Here is a 17245-nt window from a genome sequence, read left to right on the forward strand (position 1 = left end):
GCCTGCTTCTGGGAATGATACCAGCCACCATAAAAGCAGGATGAATGGGTGTGCTTCTGCATTCCCTTGGAAAGGTCTGGGGCTGCTGGAAAACCCAGACCTTGGCGCTCCCTGAAGAAGTACTTGCCATTTGTTTTCTTTGGGCCAAAAAAAAAAAAAAAAGTTGGCTTTAATCATTAAGAACTAAAGTTTCCTGGACAGAGAGGTAAAGCATGTGTATTTTTTTCTTTCCCTGTTTCGTAGGAAGCTGAAGACTTCAGGGGAGCCCTGACCTGGGGACCACTCAATGGCCCTGGGGGAAGAGAAGACAGAGTTGGAAGCAGCTGCAGAGGCGAAGGCCTCGCCCCATGGGAGGTGGGGCTGCAGGGAGCCAGAGGTGGGCACCCCAGGGCGCCTGGAAGCCGAGGGCGGGCCTACCTCCACATGGGGGGCCGAGGGACTACCTGCCCCTGCCGGAGCCTCTGGGGCTTACCTGCCTCGGACCAGCACTGCCAGCATGGGGGCTGCAGACCTTTTGCGTCGTTCTGTGGGAAACCAGGTGGGTAGTAAGTGAATGGGACTTTGGGTTGACCCGCTGTCCTTTGAGAGTGTGTGCCAGCATTTCCTCACCATCCTGCATCTGTCCCCAGCACTGAGTGCTTGCTTTCTTGTTTTGCAGATAGAGGAGACCGAGCTTTCTGCCTCCTGGGCACCACCTCCGAGTGTTAACATCCCTAGAACCACAGCTTTCTGCTCGGGACACGATGCTGATACCGAAGATGACCCATCCCCAGGTGCTTCGCCCCAGGTGCTGGGTCTCAGGCCGCAGCCTCATGTCTCCAGTTCCCCTGGCCCCACATGGTGGCCGTCTGTGGTGCGCCCACGTGCCACTGCTGCTCAGCTCTCCAGTGGCAGTGTGTCTGCCTCCTCCACGGGGAGCAGTCTCCAGGGATGCCAAGAGAAGGTGGAGACTCCAAGTGACTCCTTGGCCAAAGTCTCCTCCCTAGAGCTGGCTGTCCCCCCGGAGGCCCCTTCTCTGGTGGGGTCAGGGCCTCGGCTCCAGTGGGCATCGCAGTCTGTGGCCTCTGGGGGTGACGGTACTGGGCGCAGCAGGAGGCACCTCTCCTTCCAGGCTGAGTACTGGGCCTGCGTGCTGCCAGATTCCTTGCCTCCTTCTCCCGACCGCCACTCTCCCCTCTGGAACCCAAATAAGGAGTACGAAGACCTGCTTGACTACACTTACCCACTGAGGCCTGGGCCTCAGCTCCCAAAGCGACTTGAGAACCACATGCTGGCTGATCCTGTCCTGCAGGACTCGGGTGTAGACCTGGATAGCTTCTCTGTCTCCCCAGCAAGTACCCTCAAGTCACCTACTAATGTCTCCCCCAGTTGCCCACCAGCATTTTCTGGGCCTGGAGAGTCAGGTCTTCAGCGGTGGTCCTCTGGAATGCCCCAGAAGCAGGGCAGTGTGGCTGTGGCATCTTGGAGCCAGTTGGCTTCAACCCCCAAAGCCCCGGGCAGTAGGGATACTCCTCAGGCGAGCAGAGAGACAGCCCGGAGGGCTGTGAAGGACTGGTTACCTGTGGGCAAGCACCTGGAGGTGGGCTCTCCCCAGCTGAGGTCAAGGGACAGAGGGTGGCCCTCGCCCAGACTGGAGAAGGCCAGCCAGAGCGTCCCAGGCCCTGCCCACACGGTATCTGGATGGAAGTTGGAAGAGGAGGCAGAAAGTGACGACGAGTATCTTGCCCTGCCCACTCGGCTGACGCAGGTTTCTAGTTTGATTTCATATCTAGGTGTCATTCCCACCTTGGTGACCCTGCCCACTGAGGCTGCCAAGGGGCAGAGCTCCTTGGAAGTGTCGGACAGCAATGGGCCAGCTTCCTTTGCATCAGACTCCAGTCAAAGTCAGCCTCCACCTGGGGCTGCCTTCCAAGGGCCCGGGGAATCCGAGGGCCAGAGCCACTGCTGCCTGCCCAACCTGCTCAGGGCCCAGGACTCTGCCGGGGAAGGCAGTCTGGTGAGCAGCCAGGCACTCGGAACTTCCTCTGGGCTGCTGAAAACACGCCCCTCCTTGCCGAGTGTGCTGGACAGGTGGTCTTTCTCAGACCCAGATGCCACAGAGCAGCTTCCCAGGAAAGCAGGGGAACAGGAGAGAGAGCCACTGGTGCAGTGTGTGCAGGTAAGGCCGCGGCGCGGAGAGGGCCTGTCTCATCTTCCCTTGTCTATGAGCTTCCCAAAAACCTTGCCGGCACTGACAGCCCTTCATGTGCTGGACTTTTATTTAGTCCTCACAGCTTTAACCAGATAAGTACCATTGTTCCTGTTTTACTATTAGGAGAAAAAGGCAGAAAAAGGCCAGGTACCTTGCCCACTGGCTCTTAGCTGCTAACCCTGGTTGCTTCCACCTCGTATTGTGCACAAAGGGTCCACACACAGAGGCCTTTAAGAAGCGCTGGGCTTCACAAAGGGAGTGGCTGATTTACCTGCAGGAATTATAGAGCTTACTTCACCACAGTGGTACTCCACAAAGTTAAGGACATAGGACGGCCCATGTCCTAGACTTCTTGGCCACTAACCCTTCATTTCTGTGGTGTTAGAAGCTGGTGATTTAATTAATGCCACATGGAGTAGGGTGAACAGGGTAGAGATCTAGATTTGAATCATGGCTGTGTTCTCTGGAATTCTGGTTCAGTCTCTTGAGTGTGTAAAATGTGGAGCCGTGCCTCCTTGGTATGCTGCATGAATTAACTGAAATAATTCATGTCAGGACTCAGTGCAGTCTCTGACCCAGGACAGAGGTTCAGAAGATCCGCTTTCCCAGCATCCCCGCCCTGCCTCCCTGCTGAGCAGCAGGAGGAGTGAGCATATATTGTGTGCACTCTGCAGGGCGGCAGCCTCTGAGCCCCATTGGGCTCACGCCAGCATTGTGGTCTAGTACTCGAGGGCTTTGATCTGCCTGAAGTCACGAGTTATTTTTACCTGTGGAGCAGGTAGGACCAGTGTTACCATGTACCCTCCTTTTGTGATAAAGATGGAGATGCCAGGAGGTGAAAGCTGTTTTTGCTTCTGGGTCCAGGTTAGTGAGTATCTAGTCATTTGTTTTTCCTTCACCTTTCTCCACAGGAACAGTTTGATTGTTAGTGCATGGAGAATTGCTCTCCCTAGCGGGCCTGCACCTTCTGGGCTATTCCAAAGCCCCTTTTCCTTCTCAGCTTCACTCTCACCTGCAAGGTTTTTCCAGTCTGTCATATTTTGGTACCGCATTTGGCTAAGGGGAGACAGAACCAAGTGGGATTTCTCCCTCCCCTGGCAAAGGGAGATCTGGAGTCATGGAGTGGGGACAGGGGAGGGAGAGGAGACTAATGCCCCTGTGAGGGAAAGTTCTGGAAAGGTGCATGCCATTTCCCAGGATCCAGATATTTTTAGCCTTTTTAAACAGCAGCTCCGTCAGTAACACCATGTATTCTTTTGGTTCTGCAGACGTTTTGCTGTCAGCTGGAAGAGCTGATCTGCTGGCTGTATAATGTCGCAGATGTTACTGACCTTGGGACTCCGTCCAGGTCCAGCCTCACGTGTCTCAAGTCTTCTCTGCAGCTCTACCGGGTAATGTGTGGCCCTGCCTTCTGGCTTGCTCACTCCCAGGAGTGGTGGCAAAATTACTGAATAAAATTTCAAAAACCTGATGCCTGGTATGTGTAGCTCAGTTGGCTATTTTACCTGAAATTTAATCAGAGATACTTTTCAGATTCTGAGTGCTGAACACTTTGTAAAATATATGTGTTAACTTCTAGGACAAGTAGACTTGAGAGAATTTGTTTATCTCAAATCAAAAATACTTTCAGCTGATTTGCATTCCAATTTTCCAAATGTCTCAGGGATTATAATTATAGACCTGTGATATTACAAACCCACTGGTCATATATGGCTATTTAAATTATGTAAAATTAGCAGGGTACAGTGGCACATGCCTGTAATCCCAGGACTCGGGAGGCTGAGTTAAGAGGATCACAGGTTCAAGGCCAGTTTTGGCAACTTAGCAAAACCCTATACAAAATAAAAAGGATTATGGGTGCAGCTTGAAGGTAGAATGCCCCTGGGTTCAATTCTCAGTACCAAAAGAAAAAAATAACTAAAAATATTCAGATTTTTCATTTACAATAACTACATTTCAAGTGTCCAGTCACCACAGATGTCTAGTGACCACTAGGCTAGCAGGATGGGATAGATACAGAACTCTGTCAGAACCACAGAAAGTCCTGTTGCACTGTGTTGATATTTAAAGATTTGAGATTAAATTGTACAGGCTTTTTTTGTTTGCAGTACTGATGATTGAACCTAGTGGCATTATACCACTGAGCTACATCTCCAGCCCTTTTTAAATTTTTATTTTGAGACAAAGTCTCAACTAAGTTGCTCAGGTTAGCCTCAAACTTGTGATTGTCCAGCCTAGCCTCCCAAGTAGCTGGGACTGCAGGCATGTGCCACCATGCCTGGTTCCATGGCATTCTGATAGTGCAGATTTAAACAAAAATCTGACACCAGTTTGCTGTGTGAATTGGTCGTGTGTTTTGCTTTGGGTTTTTTCACCTCCTTTTTGAAGATTCTGTTATTTTAAAAATACATCCTTGTGGGATTTAGTTAACTTTATCCTAAACAAAATATATTAAATTGGAGGATAAATCATGCAGTTGTTACCCTGAAACTTTGAAGGGAAGACTTTACTACTCATCATCCTCTGCTAAGACTCGGGAGACAGAATGATGAAGGTAAAGCAGGATTTGTTCAAAGCCAGCTTTTAGGAAGATAGAGGAGACCGTCTGTCTCAGAGCCCCATGTTCAGAGACATGGGCTCAGAAAACTTAGGAGGGGAAGGGGGTGCAGTGGGACAAAGCCAGGGAGTTTTCACAGGACTCACTCTCTTCAAGACCTAAGCCTTCCATAGCTGGGGTTTCTGGCTTCCTTATCACTTGGGAACCTGGAGACTGATCCTCTGGGGCAGCACGTGCGTGTGTGTTCGGGGTGGGGGGTACTGGGGTTCCTGGAAATTCTTCTACCTCCGGGCTACACTCCCAGACTTATTTATTTATTTATTTATCTATTCATTTATTTATTTATTTATTTTGGTGATACTGGGGTTCCTGGAAACCCTTCTACCTCCAGGCTACACTCCCAGACCTGTTTTTTATGTTTTTTTATTTGGAAACGGTCTCCTAAGCCAGCGAGGCTGGCTTCGAATCTGCGCGATCCTCCTGTCTCCACCTCCCAAGCGCGGGGATTACAAGCGTGTGCCACCACGCCTGGCCAAGCACCTGCATCTTTTTAGATTAACACGTTACCTTTTTTCTCCCTTAGGTCTTTATGGTTTATTTTGTTAAAGGGGGGGTGAGATATTGAACGCAAGCCTGGTGCATGCTAATCAAGTGCTGTACAACTGAGAAACGCCCAACATGTAACATGTTACTTTTTCTTTTTCTTTTTCTTTTTTTTTTTTGGTGGTACTGGGGTTCCTGGAAACCCTTCTACCTCCAGGAGACATATTTTATATTTTTTTAATTTGGAAACAGGGTCTCTTAAGCCAGGGCACGTGGCTGGCTTTGAACCTGCGTGATCCTCCTGTCTCCGCCTCCCAAGCGTGGGGATTACAAGCGTGCGCCACCATGCCCGGCAACATGTTGCTTTTTGAACTTAGAAGAAAATCATTACAGGGAGCTTATGGAATTTAGAATACCATGTGAAAAGGATATTAAAGATAGAGAAATATATTAAGGAAAGGCTGGGTAGGGGAGAGAAAGTAACTCTAAGAAAAAACTTTTCCCCCCTCTGAGAATTGCCTCCCCAGGTTGTTTTATTACAAACCTGAGCAGACAGTTAACCTCAGCTGACTTCTAACACCAATGGTTAGCCAAGCCTCTGCCACTCCCTTTTGAAGGAGTGGAGGCAGTATTTGTTGTCTGAGCCTGGGGCCGGTGTACTGGGTCTTTCCAAAACCGTTCTTCAGATTTCTACAACCTTAAAACCTGACTTAGCAGGGCATGATGGTGCGTGCCTGTGATCTCAGCACTTGGGAGGCTGAAATAGCAGGATGGCAGGTTCAAACCCAGCCTCAGCATCTTAGTGAGACCCTGTTTCTAAATAAAAAATAAAATAGGGCTGGGATGTACCTAAGAATAGAACATCACTGCGTTCAAATCCCAGTACCACAAAACAAAACAAAACTGACCTACCTTCAGCAGAAGAGGGCGTGATTTGCCTGTACTTGAGCTAAGGCTGTACCACCCAGGGCTGAGCTGACTCAGAGCCTGGCAGGGACTACACCCTGGCTAGAGGACAGCCTTTGTTTTCAACCTCAGACCAACTAAAATCTGCCTGGGCCTGAGCCGAGAGACCAGCTGCTCCACCCCATAGAAATGAGGTGGGGAGGGAGAGCTAGCCCAGAGTGTGTCAGCCAGCGGGAGCTTGAGGAAGGAGAGGAAGGTGGAGTCTGAGGGTTTTCTGTGTGCACACTCCACATGTGTGCTTTGCTGTGTGCGCACATGCACCTACATAGGCTCCTACCCCAGGAGCTCAAGGCCAGCAGAGGAATTGCCTTGTTAAGCTTAGCTCAGTGGCCTTGTCTGGCCTCATGCCATCCTCTGTACCTCAGCTTCCAGGCCAGCCAGAAGCACCCATCTTGGTTTGTGGGTAGAGCTAAAATCTGAGCCAGGAGTTGCTCCTGCAGATCAGTGAGGCCTAGGCTTATGTCACACGGCTGTGTCACAAAGTGAGGTTGCACCATCAACCTCTCTTCCACACAGAATGCTGGAAGGCTCATACATGCATATGAGTTACCTTGGGTCTTGCTTAGCTCAGGATCCAGTATAATTTGTGCCTGCATGGCTGTAATCCCAGGAAGACAGGTCATAAATTTCAAGGCCAGGCTGGGCAACTTAGTGAGACGCTGTCTCAAATTTCAAAAATAAGCCAGGCGTGGTGGCACACACTTGTAATCCCTGCACTTGGGAGGCAGAGACTGGAGGATTGCACAGGTTCGAAGCCAGCCTCACTGGCTTTAAGAGACCCTGTTTCCAAATAAAATATAAAAAATTGGTCTGGGAGTGTAGCCCAGAGGTAGAAGGGTTTCATCCCCAGTACCACCAAAAAATAAAATTTTAAAAAATGAGAGCCAGGCATTGTGGCACACACTTGTATTTTCAGCATTTGGGAGGCTGAGACAGGAGGATCATGGTTTGCAGCCAGCCTCAGCTACCACTTAGTGAGGCCCTTCACAACTCAGTGAGACCGTGTTTCAAAATAAAGACTAAAAAATAGGGCTGGGGATGTAGCTTGGAGGTGGAATACCCCTGGGTAAGGACTTGGGGAGCCAGGCATGGGAGCGCATGCTTATAATCCCAGCATTTGGGAGGTTTGAGACAGGAGGATCTGGGTTCGTGGCCAGCCTCAGCTACTTAGCGAGGCCCTTCGACTCAGTGAGACCCTGTTTAAAAATAAAAAATAGAGCCGGGGGTGTAGTTCGGAGGTAGAATGTCCCTGGATTCCATCTCCAGTACTTCAGGGGGAAAAAAAGGACTGGGGTGCAGCTCAGTAGTAGAGCACTTCTGGGTTCATTCCCTACTACTGCAAAAACACTCCCCCCCAAAATAAAATCTTTATAAGCTAACTTTGTGTGTGTGTGTGGTAGTACTGGGGATGGAACCCAGGGTTATATTCCCAGACCTATTTTATGCTTTATTTAGAAACAGGGTCACTAAGTTACTGAGAGCCTCACTAAGTAGCTGAAGCTGGATTCTCACCTGTGTGATCCTCCTGTCTCAGCCTCCCAAGTGCAGGGATTACAAGTGTGTGCCACCACGGCCGGCATATGCTAACGTATTTTAACTGAGACTCATAGACTTGTACACTATGTTAACATATTGGGGTTGAAGCAACATCTAGACTACATAGAGCACCAGAGAATAACATCACTGTAGGAATCAGGATACAGTAAGATTGAAAGCCAGGTGGAATCCCAGTACTTAGGAGGCTGACAGGAGGATTGTGCGTTCAAAACCAGCCTCCTCTGCAACTTAGCAAGACCCTGTTTTCATATAAAAAAATAGGGCTAAGGTATAGCTCAGAGTTTAGAATGCTCCTGGATTCAAACCCCAGCACCACCAAAAAAAAAAAAAAAAAAAGGGAAGACTGAAGACTGGAAAACAGTAAATCCAAGAGTAAAATGATCATTTCAGAAAGTTAAGCACAAAGTTCTGCCCCATAGATTATAGGTGGTCCTGGATTTGACTTCTTAACAGCTAAAGGAAGATCAGAAGCAGTCAGCTGCAAGCTTGGTAGTTGTGAAGAAGAGAAAACAGGTGAGCTGCTTGGAAACTTGCCACTTTGTACCTGCTGAGGCAGCAAACCTGGAGGTCTACAGAGGAGGCTGCCGAGGTAGGGGCAGAAGCCCCCCAAATGGCAGGTCATTCGTGGCTTATTATCAGGCCCTTTTGGAAAGAAAACAACTTATTTTCGGATAGAATGCAACTTATTTTGGGAATCTTGTACCTCTAAATTAAAGAGAATCTCATAAAGGTTTTTTGTTTTGTTTTGTTTTGCGGTACTGGGGCCGAGCTACACCACCAGTCCTATTTTTTAGTCTTTTTATTTTTTTGAAACAGGGTCTCACTGAGTTGCAAAGGGTCTCACTAAGTAGCTGAGACTGTCTGGGAATCATGATCCTCCTTTCTCTGTCTCCCTGAATGCGGGAATTACAAGCGTGCATGACCACGCCTGGCTTCATAAAGTTCTTATCCCTGACTTCAAGCTGTTCATGAGCCAGCCTCTGTCAGGCAAAAGAAAACTCCTGATGTTAAACTAAACAGTTCCCCTGAGCTCAAAGATGTTAACATTAAACTACATTGCTTGCTTGCATAATTCTGCAGACCAGATGATGGATGTGTTTCATTTTGGGGAAATCAAAATACCTTGCATGATGATCATTTTGAACTGAATTTGCAAAACAGTGGTAATGATTGTTTTCTTTTCCTGATATGTCTTAAGCAATTTAAAAGAGATATAGATGAACATCAGTCCCTGACGGAGAGCGTGTTACAGAAAGGGGAGATTCTTCTCCAGTGTCTATTGGATAACACCCCAGGTGAGATGCTTAAGGGCTTTAATATATTTTTTAATTTTGATTGACATATAATTGTATATATTTATGGGGTATCGTGTGGCATTTCAACACGTGTATACGATGTGTAACAAACAAATCAGGGTAATTGGTATATTAATCATTTCAGCCGGGCGTGGTGGCGCACGCTTATAATCCCAGCATTTGGCAGGCTGAGACTGGAGGATCACTGTTCTTGTACAGCCTCATCTACTTAGTGAGGCCCTCTGTAACTTAGTGAAACTGTTTCAAAATAAAGAATAAAAAATAGGGCAGGGGGTGTAGCTTGGAGGGGTCGAATGCCCCTGGGTTCCATCCCCAGTATGGCAAAAAAAAAAAATCATTTCAAAAATTTATCATTTTCAGCTGGGCGTGGTGACACACACTTGTAATCCCAGCGCTTGGAAGGCTGAGACAGGAGGATCACGCAGGTTCAAAGCCAGCCTCAGCTACTTAGGCTTTCAGCAACTTAGTGAGACCCTGTTTCTAAATAAAATATAAAATAGGTCTGGGAGTTAGCTCAGAGATAGAAAGCTCCTGGGTTCCACCACTAAAACACACACACACACACACACACACACACACACACACACACATCATTTTCACTTTGTGTCTGAACATTCAAAATACTCTTTCCAGGCTAGTTTGAAAAATACATTTAATTGTTGTCAACCATAGTTTCTGTGCTTACACCATTAGAATTGGAGCTAGGAGCTGGACATGGTGATCCACTTGTAATCCCAGTACTTGGGGAGCTGAGAGTGGAGGATCACAGGTTCAAGGACAGCCTCAGCAAGTAGTGAGACTCCCATCAACTAGTGAGACCTGGTTTCAAAAGGGTTGGGAGTGTAACTCAGAGAAAGAATGCTCCTAGGTTCAATCCCCAGTACCTTAAACAAAAAGAATTGGAGCTGGGGATAGAGCTCAGTGGCACACACAAGTCCTAGATTTAATCTCTAACACAACGCATTAGAAATTATTTATACTATTCAGCTGTACTCCTGTACCCGTTAATCATGCTCTCCACCTCCCATCTTCCACCTTTTCATAAGATAACTTTCTCACGTATAAGTGAGAACAAAATATTCTTCTATGTGCACCTGTCTTATTTCACTTAACATGATTCTCTTCACTTTTACCCATGTTACTGCAAATTTATTTATTTATTTATTTTTTGGCGGGTCTGGGGATGGAACACAGATGCATTTGACCTCCGAGCTACACCCCCTGCCCAGTTTTTTTCTTATTCTTTATTTTGAAACAGGGAGAACTGTGATCCTCCAGTTTCAGCCTCCTAAATGTTGGGATTACAAGTGTGTGCCACCACGCCCGGCTTGCATTTTTTTTTTTTTTTTTTTTTTTTGGTGCTACTGGGGGTGGAACCCAGAGGCTTTCTACCTCCAGGCTATACTCCCAGACCCTTTTTATATTTTATTTGGAAACAGGGTCTCACTAAGTTGCTGAAAGCCTCACTAAATAGCTGAGGCTGGCTTTGAACCTGTGCGATCCTCCTGTCTCGGCCTCCCAAACGCGGGGATTACAAGCGTGCGCCACCACGCCTGGCTTTTGCAAATTTAATAATATATCACTGTATTTTCCACATTTCCCTCATCATCCATCACTACATGAATAGTGTTGCAGTAAACATGAGTGTAAATGTGTCTCTGGCACACTGATTTCATTTTCCTTGGAGATACACCCGTAGTGGGGTTGCTGGGTCATGTGGCAGACCTGTTTCCAGTTTCTTAAGGAACCCCATACTGTTTGGCAGAGCCACTGTAGACTGACATTCCCACCAACTGTGGTGAGCGTTCCCCTTTTTCCACATCCTCACCATTGTCTTTTTACTAGTAGCCATTGTAACTACAATAAGATTGTGTCTCCTTGTGGTTTTGATTTGCATTTCCCACCGTGATAGTGAATGTCTTTTCATATATTTGTTGTCATGGCTCATTTTTGGTGTGGTGCTGGGGATTGCACCCAGGGGCATTCTACCTCTGACCTACCCCCCTCCCCGAGTCTATTTTATTTTGAAGTTGACTGTCACTAAGTTGCTGAGGCTGGCCAGGAGCCTGTGATCCTCGTGTCTCAGCCTCCAAGTACTGGGATTAGGGGTGTGCCACCAGCCCAGGCATCATAACTTTTTTTGAGAATGTTTGTTCAGTTAATCACCCATTTTTTAATCAGATTGTTTTATTGTTTGAATTCCATATATATTCTGAGAGAAAATATCTGTCAGTTTACACGTTTCCCCCTCTTGTGGGCTGTCTCTTCATTCTGCTGATTATTTTCTTTGCTGTGCAGAAGAGTGTGATGTGATCCTGTTTGTCACTTCTTGTTGCCTATGCTTTTAGGGTCATATCCAGAAATCTTTGCCCAGATTAGTGTCCTGGCCTTTGTTTTCTTTTAGTGGTGTCATGTTTGAGGTCTTAGTTTGTCTTTGTCTTCATTTTGGGTTGCTTTTGTTCAAGGTGAGAGATGGGGTCAGGTTTCAGTCTTCTGCTCTTTCTCCTCTGTTCTTGCTGCCATTATTAAAAATCAATTGGCTGGGAGGCCGGGCGTGGTAGCGCACGCTTGTAATCCCAGCGCTTGGGAGGCTGAGATAGGAGGATCGCACAGGTTCGAAGTCAGCCTCAGCTACTTAGTGAGGCTCTCAGCAACTTAGTGAGACCCTGTTTCCAAATAAAATTAAAAAAAAATAGGTGTGGGAGTATAGTCCGGAGGTAGAAAGTCTCTGGGTTTCACCCCCAGTGCCACCAAAAAAAAAAAAAAAATCAATTGGCTGGAGATGTGTGGATTTATTTCTGGATTCCCTGTTCTGTTCTAGTGGTTTGTGTCTGTTTTTATGTGCTTGAGATTTTTTTGTTTTGGCCTTATCTTGGTTTTTGGCATGAAATTAAACCCAGGGCCTTGCATGTACTAGGTAAATCGTCTACCACTAAGCTACATCTTCAGCCCCTCTTTTAAATTTTATTTTTGAAATAGGATCCACTGAATTGCCCAGGCTGCTCTCAAACTTGCAACCCTCCTGCCTCAGCTTCCTGAGTAGCTGGGCTCACAGGAATGGGCGTAAGACCAAGTTTATGTGCTTGAGGTTATGAACTTAGCCAGAGCGTAATCCCTTTCAGCAACAGGCCTAGGGACCCGCACTGCACCTGGTGAGAAGCTTGTATTACGAGAACACCCACCCTATCCCCATGCACCCCCTGCCCATGATAGCCATCCACCAGCTCATCACGTCACTTTCCTTGCCAACCAACAGTGGGGCAGTTGTAGTCTTAAAAACAAATCTATCGGGCACCAAAAAAAGAGTCATCAAACCTGCCAGCAGAAACAGCACTCTTTCCATTTTATATTTCCCCGATGTTCTGGGTGGGAATCCTGGTTTCCAAGCCAGCAGTCCTTAGTTGTGGCCAGGGTGTTCAGTGGGTAGCCCTGGGTTCCCCACCTCACTGGGCTACTTTACATTCTGCTTTGGGGAAGGATCTGTTTCAGAAAAGCACCACACTGATCAAAAAAATGTGAGAAGAGTCTATTCTCGGAATAGACTGAAGAAGTAAACTCGTGAGGGGATAGGGTGGCCGTGGCTGGCAAGTCCAGGTCAACACAGTCAGCAGAACGGGCTTCGAGTCAGAACTGTGAAAATCAGAGACGTTAGCATTACTAAGTGTGCCGGGTGCTCGTCTTGTCCTTGTGGGGGAAGGTATGATATGGAAGATGGGTGAGGCTGAGGTTAAAGCCTTGAACTGATGCACTCCCAAAAGCAGCCCTAATTTCCTGTTCAGCTGTACAAACAAGTGCCTAAAGTGCCCATCTGTATTCCTTATTTTTGAGCCGGTGGGATTTCCACCAGAATCAAACAGCATAAGGAACGGGGATGCTACCCTGGGGGTAGAGCAGCAGTTGAGGCCCTCCTCCACAGCCGTGAGCAAGCGCGAACAAGGAGGTGGCATGAACAGGGCTTCTCAGCCCAGGTGCCGCCTGGGGCTGGTAACTCGTCCTCGGGGTTTTCTTGGGCATTGCAGGATGTTTAGTGGCATCCCTGGTCTACTAGGTATCAGTGAGCTCGCTCCACTCCAGAGTTGTGACCCTCCAAAGCATCTTCAGATACTGCCCATGGCAGCCAGAGCCGTCAAGAGTGGTGGAGGGAGCCAGGCGTGGTGGCGCACGCTTGTAATCCCAGCATTCAGGAGGCTGAAACTGGAGGATGGCGGTTCACTGACAGCCTCAGCTACTTAGTGAGGCCCTCCGCAACTTACTGAGACCCTGTTTCAAAGTAAAAAATAAAAAACAGGGCAGGGGATGTAGCCCAGAGGTAGAATGCTCCTGGGTTCCACCTCCAAACTCGCAAAAAAAAAAAAAAAAAAAAAACAGCGGTGGAGGGGTTTGCTGGACAGCAACCACCGAAGGGTTTGCGCGCAGGAAGTGATTTCCAGGGTGAAATATGTGAGCCCTCAGTAGCCCTCTGTCCTCACGGCCCGTTTTGGCCCTTCCCAGGTTTTGCACTATAATTTTTAGGTTTCCTATCAGGGTGCAGACTCATGCTAAGTTTCTTTGCTGCTATGGTTACACCAGCATTTTGGAACATTTAGCCTGGGCTGAAACGGTTCTCACATTATTTTTTGTCATTTAATCAAAGCTCTGTGATATGCTGTTATAACTCTTCCCTTAGAGAGTTGTGAACCCACCTCAGGCAGCCCATGTGCTGGCTTTTTGCTGCTGTCAAGTGTCCGGATGTGTGGGGGCCTCAGCAGGGGAGGGCCCAAACATAGGAGCTACCTTTTTTCCTGGACGCCACATGCATATAGGCTTCAGTTTTGTATATAGTTTTATAGTTATAAGTTTTGAGCTGGGTGTGGTGGCGTATGCTTGTAATCCCAGTACTCTGGAGGCTGAGACAGGAGGATCACAGGTTCACAGCCAACCTCAGCAATTTAGTGAGCCCTCCACAATTTAGTGAGAGGCTGTTCTGTTTCGAAATAATAGATAAAATAGGGCTGGGAGTGTGCCTTGGGGGTAGAATCCCTAGGACTACACACATACAGAACATTATTGTTTAACCTTCACTTAATCAACCCAATACTGTTCATTGCCTAGCCTGTAATAACATTCTCCTTGGCCCTGCTCTCAAAAGGGATCTGGGGAAGCAGGCCGTGGTGGCGCACGCTTGTAATCCCCGTGCTTGGGAGGCTGAGACAGGAGGATCGCGCAGGTTTGAAGCCAGCCTCAACTCAGCTATTTAGGCTCTCAGCAACTTAGTGAGACCCTGTTTCCAAATAAAATATAAAATGGGTCTGAGCATGTAGCCTGGGGGTAGAAAGCTCCAAGGTTTCATCTTCAGTAACACACACACACACACACACACACACACACACACACACACACACACACACACACCTGGGGTATTTTACTGGCCAGAAGAGGCTTTGGGGGTAAATCTTAGTTCTCAGATAGGTATCTAGGTTCTTTCAGATTCATACATTGCCCTTCCCTGTCCTCTCCCAGCACTCTCCTGCGAGCGTCTTGAGAGCCTGCCTCGTCACTGGGCTCTAAGTAACCTTAGGGTAACGCCAGAGCTTACCTCCCTTTAGTAGGTCTGTACCTGAGCCTCCAGCCCAAGGCCTCCTACATTTAACCCAGTCACTGAAGGGCAGGTTCTCTAATGCCTTCACTCCTTTCATTGGATCAAGCGGTTGGAACCTGGAGTCCTGTGTGGTGGTACACACCTGTAATCCCAGTGACTCAGAGGCTGAGGTAAGAGGATCACAAGTTCAAGGCCAGCCTCAGCAATTTAGTGAGACCCCTCTCAAAAAGGGTGGGGATGCAGCTCAGTGGTAAAATGCCTGGGCTCAACCCCTAGTACCATACACACACCCCTTATAACCTAAGAGTGCAAACAGAAAGGTTCCCTGAATTCCACTGGCAACACAAAGGAAGGCTGATAAGGGTGGAGGGAGAAGCGAGCCCAGCCGGACCTGGCTGCAGGGTCCCCTGCACACCAGCTCTCTCCAGAGTTGTCAGGACAGCACTTCGCCGGATGACAGGGCGCTGGCGTGGCCTTCCAGAAGCTGATCTCCACAGCCGCCCCTGTTCCTTCTGCTTCCGCCCATCCAGCCAGCACTGCCTGAGATACACAGCTTCCCCTTCTCTTCCTCTGCTGGCAGATGTCCTAGCTGTGGCAGGAAACCAGGAGCATGTTAACACAGCTGATAAAGCGCCGGAAGCCAAGGCAGCCTTTGTGTTTAACAAAATAAATTCTTTTAAAGAAAAAGAATAATAGGCCTGTTGTGCATGGTGTGCTGTGACCACGGCCTGTCCCTTCCTCACAGGAGCATTCCAGCACCCTAGGAGCAAGCCCTGGCCACCAGTTCTCATCACAGCCTGTTCACAGATCATTTCCCTTTTAAGTGCTCACTTAAGAAGGGTTTACAAGCATCCTCCAATACACTACCAGGCCACCATGGGTGAAATGTCAGTCGCCCTGGCCAACAAGTTGAGCTGGGAACAGGGCCTAGCATCCTCACTCTAAAGCCAGACATCATCCACCAGAGAGCCATGTCTCTGCCTTCCTGTAATCCCCAAGTGTGGCCTTTGAATTCTCTCAGTTTTAATCAGAAATTAACATAGGTTCTCCATTCAGCCTAAGTCCCTGGACTATCAGTGTTAAAGGTGGACATTCTGAAACAATTGTCATAGTACTATTCTGAGCTAAATGTATCTCTGAATAACTTCATTGTTAGTTTTAAAGGATGTCCTTGGGAGGATCGCGAAGCAGTCTGGGGAGCTGGAGAGCCATGCAGATCGCCTTTATGACTCTATCTTAACCTCTTTGGACATGCTGGCTGGCTGCACCCTCGTCCCTGACAGTAAGCCAATGGTGGCAACAGAGCGTCCTTGTGAAGGAGTTTGACCTGGTAAGTAGAGGGACCCAGGAAGCCTGCCTTCTAACCCAGTGTGGATGTGGCACAGACCTGCCCTCACCATAGACTGCTTGAGCTCAGAGAGGTTGAAATGCCGGAAGAGGGCAGCCCAGGGTACTGAGAAGAGCCATTGCCATTAGGAAGGAGCCGTGGGTCTTCCGTGTGGGGAAAGCCCATGTTAGTGCCTTCCATCACCTAGCTTCACCCCTGCCGCCTGCAGAGGACAAGAGCGCCCCAGAATCCCATTTCTTCATTATGTTCCCCATTACTACTGCCACCCAGAGAACAGCAGCAAAGTTTGACCCATACTTTCTTTCTGCACATGTACTTATCTCCAGTCTGGGGCTGTGACCAGTTGCCCGTCTTGGAGGCTCCTCTCACCCAGCTGCTTTGGTGTGCCCTCTTCAGGCACCTCTGAGCGCTGAGTGCCCACAGAAACCCAGAGTCACTGCCAGCTCCACACCGACCCCTTCTCAAAAAGGGTCTCTGCAAACTTCCCACTCCCTTCCAGTAGGGGCTGGGGAATAATGAGGTAACACACTGGAGACTTAAGTGTTAAACCTTTATCCCTCAGAATGTCAAGCAGGGAATGGCGGGAAGGGGGTGAGGAGGGTTACCTGGCACCCACCAAGGGGCCGCCACTGCCCAGTGCTCTTCAGGATTCCACAGCTACTTTCTCGGGAAGTCTCCTCCTACGACACGTTCACAGTGCTCAACTTGATTTTCTAGGTGAGAGTTGAGCAAGCCCCTGTATTTGCATCAAAGCAACTGAAGTCAGTTCTGAAACGGACGCAAGCGACTGCAGCTGTCTTTTCCTCAGCAGCATTATGCCTGTAACAAGTACTTTTTTCTCTTCCAGGCATTTTCTCAGAAAGAATGAGAGCAGCCAAAAGTTGGCTCGTGAGGAGAAAACTGGCAAGTCCTTATACAAGGGCCATTTAACAGTTAAGTCAAGGTGGAAACTGAATGCTAATATACTAGCTTTAAACTGCCTTTCTCTTCTCTGAAGTAGAGGCCGAGTTAGTTTTTATTTAGAGTGAATCCTTCCAAGCCACAGTTTTCCTTTTGGTACTTCTCTACAAAAAGCATGTGGCTTTGCAATTTTTGTTAAAATAGTAAAAAACTCATAGGCCTTGCTTCTCCCTGTCCAGTAAACACAAAAACAAAAACAAAAAAGCAAACAAAGCTCTTAAAATCTACC

The 17245-nt window shown here is 48.0% G+C and overlaps 1 protein-coding gene across 1 annotated transcript; it reads left to right on the forward strand.

Moving 5' to 3' along the window:
* Nucleotides 1–286: 286 nt before the first annotated feature.
* On the forward strand, nucleotides 287–16034 carry CEP68 (centrosomal protein 68; the record flags this gene model as incomplete). The annotated part of the gene is made up of 5 exons (XM_080711374.1): nucleotides 287–538; nucleotides 659–2158; nucleotides 3460–3582; nucleotides 9013–9109; nucleotides 15865–16034. The coding sequence occupies 5 exons, from the start codon at nucleotides 287–289 to the stop codon at nucleotides 16032–16034; spliced, it is 2142 nt and encodes a 713-aa protein (XP_080567500.1).
* Nucleotides 16035–17245: the final 1211 nt, after the last annotated feature.

The sequence above is a fragment of the Muscardinus avellanarius genome (genome assembly GCF_963383645.1).
Source record: "Muscardinus avellanarius genome assembly, chromosome: 15".
Classification (NCBI taxonomy): domain Eukaryota; kingdom Metazoa; phylum Chordata; class Mammalia; order Rodentia; family Gliridae; genus Muscardinus; species Muscardinus avellanarius.